The 6,076-nt window shown below is 33.9% G+C and overlaps 1 protein-coding gene across 1 annotated transcript in view; it reads right to left on the bottom strand.

Annotated features, from left to right (window-relative positions):
- Window positions 1-740: 740 nt before the first annotated feature.
- The window catches only part of LOC117167731 (eukaryotic translation initiation factor 2 subunit 2-like), a 100,843-nt gene continuing 95,507 nt past the window's right edge, over window positions 741-6,076 (bottom strand). The window contains exons 4-5 of the mRNA XM_033352879.1: window positions 1,594-1,784; window positions 741-893 (exon numbers count right to left, since the gene is read on the bottom strand). Of these exons, the coding sequence (XP_033208770.1) occupies window positions 756-893; window positions 1,594-1,784 (329 nt within the window). The 3' untranslated portion in view covers window positions 741-755. The remainder of the gene's footprint in view (window positions 894-1,593; window positions 1,785-6,076) is intronic.

Genomic DNA, 6,076 nt, shown 5'->3' with positions numbered 1-6,076 from the left:
AACTTAGGAGAAATTAAAAATTAAAATTTTTTAACCTTTTTTTAACTTTCATAACTTTCGTGTTTTTAATTATATTAAGGTGTATTTTGAATCATTCGCAATATGACAAGCCCTGCAAATGTCAAAACGGGGTCGTCACGCGGGAATGAAGTATGTCTAAAGACATAATGCGACCTTAAGAGTGCTTAATAACCTCGCTTTCGCTCTTACGGTGTTGGTCGCGTCCCAGCCCTGCCGAACTCTCCGAGGTAGAAGAGTCCATCGTCCAAAACGTGAAGTGCCAAATTTTCTGGAACTACCATTTTCGGACAGCAGTCTCCGTTGCACACTCGAGGCCTAACATCTTTCCGTAAGACTTCGAGAAACGAATTATATTCGTGATCTAATCCTTGTCTGCGGCTGACTACATCATCACTACCAAGAAAAGGGAAAAGGACTAAATGTGTCAAGACCTTATAAGGGAGCTGTAACGACTGTACCCAGCATTTTTGTTTAAATAATTGTTCTTTTATCAGTGCTCTGGGAAGTGTGAAACTATCACTGGTTCGAAACCTTAATGCCATACCCAAATGCCAGAAATATGCCAAGGCACTTGCGAAATGGATGCAAAACGCTGTCATCCCTGGATCATTCCGTGCCCTAAAAACGTGGCCATAAGTGTGACTTACCGCGTCTCTATTGGAAGATTAATCATCAGTTGTAGATGGTAGTTGCCCCCAGCGAGGCCATGTGGTGGTTGTTTAACCCAAGCCTATTCAAATAGAGGAAATCAACTCGATCGCCACATATTTGATTTTCGCTACCACTTCCCTTCTATAAGATTCAGAGGCTTGCAGGTTGGTCGCTCTCGTGAAGTTTAATGACAGATGTCGGTGTTGGTGTTCAAACTCCATCTGGGGACCATATATATTATGTTGCGTTTCAGGCGTAACACTCTTATTACAATTGTGCATGAGCGCATACAAAATAACTAGCAGGATGTCCATCGCGAGAGCCAATGTGTTCGCAGCAGCGCTGGGCTATTCGCCTTTTGCAATTCCCATATGATATAATATTCCATGACTTAACCTTTAGTTGATAAATTTGCCAACACTACATATGCGAACTTCAGATTTTATCTGCAGCCTTCTTAGCATCAGCAGTTTAACAAATTCATAATAGAAGATTTTGTAAGAGTCAGATTTATCATTTTTAGGATTTTTTTACCCTGGTCGAAGCGGGGAAGAAGAAAGCAGAGGGGAACAAACTGGAACAAGCTGAGCACAGGAGGAAGCAGGCGCTTTTTGTCGCGCTCGATAAAAAATGACTGATTCCATCCCTAGATGCATGACATATTATTTTTACATGATATTTCTTTATCTGCCAATATTATAATTTCGTACAGATGATAAAAGGCGAAAGTTTACAACTATTCTAATGGGGTTTTATTATACTTTCCTACTAGGTTGTTCATAATGCTTTCAACGTTGAAAGAAAAAGTCTGATTTTAGTAGTGCACATTGATCTTTTCGAATGTCCTTTTATAAACTAATTTCCGATATGTACATCCAAAAGAGACACACTATATTAGTAAAGAGAAAACACTTAACAAACCTCAGTAAAATTTGCAAACGATGTCTTCTTCGTGCCGATGCGCACTACTTGCGGTGGTCTCATCACAAACTTCTGTTTTTTTCCGGCCACCATATCAGGATTCTTTTCCCTCATAATATTAAAAACTCTTAAAAGAAGCTCATCATACGTATAATCTCTATCTGATCCAATCCACTGATTAGTTTCCTCCACTGTCAACAAACAGTAAATTGTTTTTAAAAACATAAATATTGAGTAAATAAAAACAGAGTGGGAATGTGAGATTACTCAATCGGGTGGGGATAATATTTCTGCGCCGATTTTTTATATAGTTCTCACGAATTTCGGAGCGTTAAGAACAGGAGCATCTGTAGCTCCCACAAGCAATTCCAAAATTAACCATACAAAAAGTTCTACACTCCTTCCTTTGTTGAGTGATCTCACCTTCTCATCCTGAATGAATGTAAATTATTTTCTTTTGATTTGTATTTTACTCTTTGTTGTTGATTTAGATTCAAATCTTTTTCACAGGATACTATTAAGGGGCCGACCCAAAAATATGGAAAGGATATTTGGGGGGAGAGGAAGCAGTAAAAATACTACGCTGCGTTACGTAGGTGGTCAGGTTTTGACATCAAGTAGAGGTTGTCGACATAAAACTGTCATTATATTTTTTTATTCTTGACCAATGATATGTGCTAACCATGTTATTAAATATATAAACTACTGGCAAGAAATAATATTGCTTTTCTGGTTGCATAAAATCTCTTAATATTGATAATGCTTATGTATATAGGGGTACCGAAAATATAAAGTCTATGCATACCAAATTTAAGTGAAGCTAATTGCCTTTATCCGGTGTCACGGAAAACATTTGGTCTACGCTCACCGACTTTTAGTGAATCTGAACACGGGCCCATATAGTTGTTTGAGAGCCAGCTATTTATACTGAAAAACACTCGAAAATCGACTTGCCAGAGGTTCTGCCTGGTTTGGGGGAGGGGGCTGATTTTTTACCGTCTGACTGTTTGAGAAAGAACTCCGTTTTAGAAGAAAAATTAATATATAGATCTTTACAGTGACATCAATTGTCACAAATATTACAGTTCTTGTATAATTAGTTTTGAGTACTCCATGCAATGCATTAATATTGATTTTCTATTTTAAAAATATATTTAGCTAAAAAATGTATAGATGTGTGCAAACAATTTAAGGCATGTTAAATTTAATTCACTGTACGTATAAAAGGATTCATGTAAATTTCCAAATTTAAAATAGTTTTTTACATTATTCTGAAGGGAACAAAAGTATTTGTATCATGAATAATTTTATTTAAATAATTTTTTTCACTATTTATCATTTCTTCGCCTGGGGTTTAAATATATTTTCTGTATCAAATATATTTCCTCAGGACTGTAGCTAATAAACATGCAAAAAGGTGGAAAGTAGACTACTGTCTTTCTAAAATCGACCTAGAATTAAAATGATACTATATGAAGAGTTGTACAACGGAGTTTGTTAAAAGCAAGTGAACTATTTTTGAAAAAGTACACTTTGATTCATCGATTTATATGAAACTGAATGTGTAGTTTAATAGAAGAAACTAAGCTTCAAGGTATCATAGGTGCGATTAAAATGATGACAGAAAAAGCACTTTAGTTTTTCACTCGGAAGCATTCTAAGCTTCAAAAATTGTAATGACTGAAACAGTACCTGATTATTTTGCCGAGAGAGGTAAAATGTGAAAATCAGTTTAAAACCTGCTTTTCTAGTGTTCGTAAGGAAGGAGAAAGCATGATCTGTAATATGTCTAATATATTATACAATTTTAACTAAAAATTTATTTATCACCCTCAGCTTGCTACAGGACCAACTGACGTAGACATTTTGAAAGAATGGTCCCGTTCTTGTAAAAAATATTTTAAAATATATTTTTTTAATGTTCGATTTTTTAAAGAACGTTCCGATTAATAAAAATTACTAAAAAATAATTCATGGGTTAAATATTTTTGTGGACTTGTATATTAATAACGCATGAAAAGCAGTAATTGAGCTGACTTTAAAATTTTACTGCTATAAAATTATTTTCTAGATATCAATAATGGTATTAGTGGATCATGCTTATCCTCATATTAAATTTGATATGCACATCCGTGTAGTCTTGAATCGAATTATAAAAAAAGAGGAGAAAAGACCCCACACCAAAAATACAGTAGATGGCTTCTTTTTATTCCTAAACTTTTTTTTGTATTTTCGAAACTGCAAAGCAAAAATTCAAAAGAAAAATCGAAAGTTTTTGGACAAACACATGTCAAAGTTTCAATGTTTACATGTATTTTAAAAGAAAAGTGCTTGTTTTATTAAAATGTTTTTTTCTCTCTCTCAAAACATCTTTGATAGATTTGGCTAGAAGTTTCACATTTTGACGATCAGACTAATCGAAATAAAAGTTTCATACCACAAACTTGAACTATTAACTAATTTTTGGGTATACAGCATGTTTTGGGTGTATTTTCATACCTTAAAGATCCAAATATAAAAATCGTCATTTCTTAGTAACTAAAATAAAAAGTTTTTATCCAAGCGCTACGGTATGCTATCACTTTCAAATAAGAAGAGGAAGCGAGCATAGGAAGAATGTCTGAAATAATTTTAAGGGTTGTTTTAAGATGCCTTAAATATTAAAACCATAGGAAAATGGAATTCCAATATATTTATTTGATACACTGATACACAATAACCGAAGATAACACTTTTTCAAACACAAATAAATCACGAAAAAAGTAATGGTAGTAATAAATGAAATATAAATACTCATAATATATGAGAAAATAAATAATAATGATAATAACTTGTTCAAATACACACGAGCTTGCACCAACTTGTGCAAACCCGCACTATCTTGCTCCAACCTGTATCATTAAGTTGCAAGAATATTTTTATGGGTGAAGTCAATTATTTATAAATTTCTTGTTTACAAAGAAAGCAATATGGCGAAAGTGCAAGTGAAAATGTAAGTATGCTCTAATTACTTTTAAATAATAATACTTATTAAGCCCTACCGAAGGTTTTCTCCCTACTGAAGGTATTCTCCCTGTCGAAGGTGTTCTCCCTACCGAAGGTTTTCTCGCATTGGTGTCGCGGTAGGGCTTGAGCTTTTCTCTCATGACTTTTACTGGTATGCATGCCAAAGCATGCGGGGTGGTGGCAATGCTTAGCTGCTAGATGGCCAGGCAGATTTCAATAATCATACAGCTGGCCAGCAAGAACATCTCCGACAAGCGGTAAACAATGGAACATTAACTATGCCTGCTGAGGATGCTTTGGATAGCTTTATCTGTTTGCAGGCAACCACCTCAACAGCAATACCGTGGGAGAGCTACAAGTGGTATACCACAACGACATTTGCTACTAACAAGGAAGGTACCCGAGGTGTACCTCACCGATTTTCTTGAAATTGTGATATGTTGTAGAACATCAAAAAATATTCGACACTTATTTTTTTATACGTGCCCATAAGCCCATTTAAGGGGTGAAAACCACCCTTGAAGTTCACCCCTAAAATCACATTTTTTTTAATTTCTCGAATACAATTCGTAATTTTTTACTGAAACAAAGTGGGTAACACTTGATATTGAAAAGCACATATTTATGCATTATTTTTAGTCATCAGACTCGCAACCCGCGTTTTATATTAATGAAAAACTATATTTGATGGCCATTTTTTTCACTATACACATTCCAAAATCTGTTGAATCTTGACAAAATTAATTGTTTTATGCACAATAATCAAAAATAAAGTTGACCTGTTCCGGCATTTTCAAAAAAAAATCCCTTGAGGGGGTGAGCTACCCCTAACATTTATACTGTTATATTTCGTTATTCCATTACTATATCAAGGTGTAAAACTCTTGGATACTATTAATATTGTTAAGTAAAGTTGATGTAGTTTGAAATTTTCTGAAATCAGCCCTTACAAATGAATTCATCCCTAAAATTCAATCACAAGTATTATTTTTTCATTACTTAAAAATACCCTCGGACTATTCAGTGGCGTAAAACGTGTAATAATGTTAGTTCACATACTTGGTATGGAATTAGAATTCTTTACCCCACTAATGTATCAACCTCTATTTTTTAATAAAAAAATGACACCCTTTTCAATATGAAAATACTAGTTTTTTGAGTTTGACGAAAAAAATCTTGGCAGTATGCTCAATATCCAAATATGAAATCGACTGTTCTCATCTTAATAAAAATAACCTATAATAAGGGATGAACCAGCCCCACAGGAGATATTGTCGTATCTCTATGATTTTATTGTTTTTCTATGGGACTTTCAAAGTTAATAAAAAATTAATGATTGAAAACAAGAAGAACTAACTAACTGTCGAATAAATTCATACGAAGAATAAATGTATAAACGCTTGGAAAACAAATTAAGAGAAGTAAACAGCTTAAAATAACAAGATAAGATTAAAGTTATCATTTTCTTGTTGTTGTT

This window comes from Belonocnema kinseyi, chromosome 2 (genome assembly GCF_010883055.1).
Source record: "Belonocnema kinseyi isolate 2016_QV_RU_SX_M_011 chromosome 2, B_treatae_v1, whole genome shotgun sequence".
Lineage (NCBI taxonomy): Eukaryota > Metazoa > Arthropoda > Insecta > Hymenoptera > Cynipidae > Belonocnema > Belonocnema kinseyi.
This window is presented reverse-complemented; position numbering and strand designations above follow the sequence as displayed.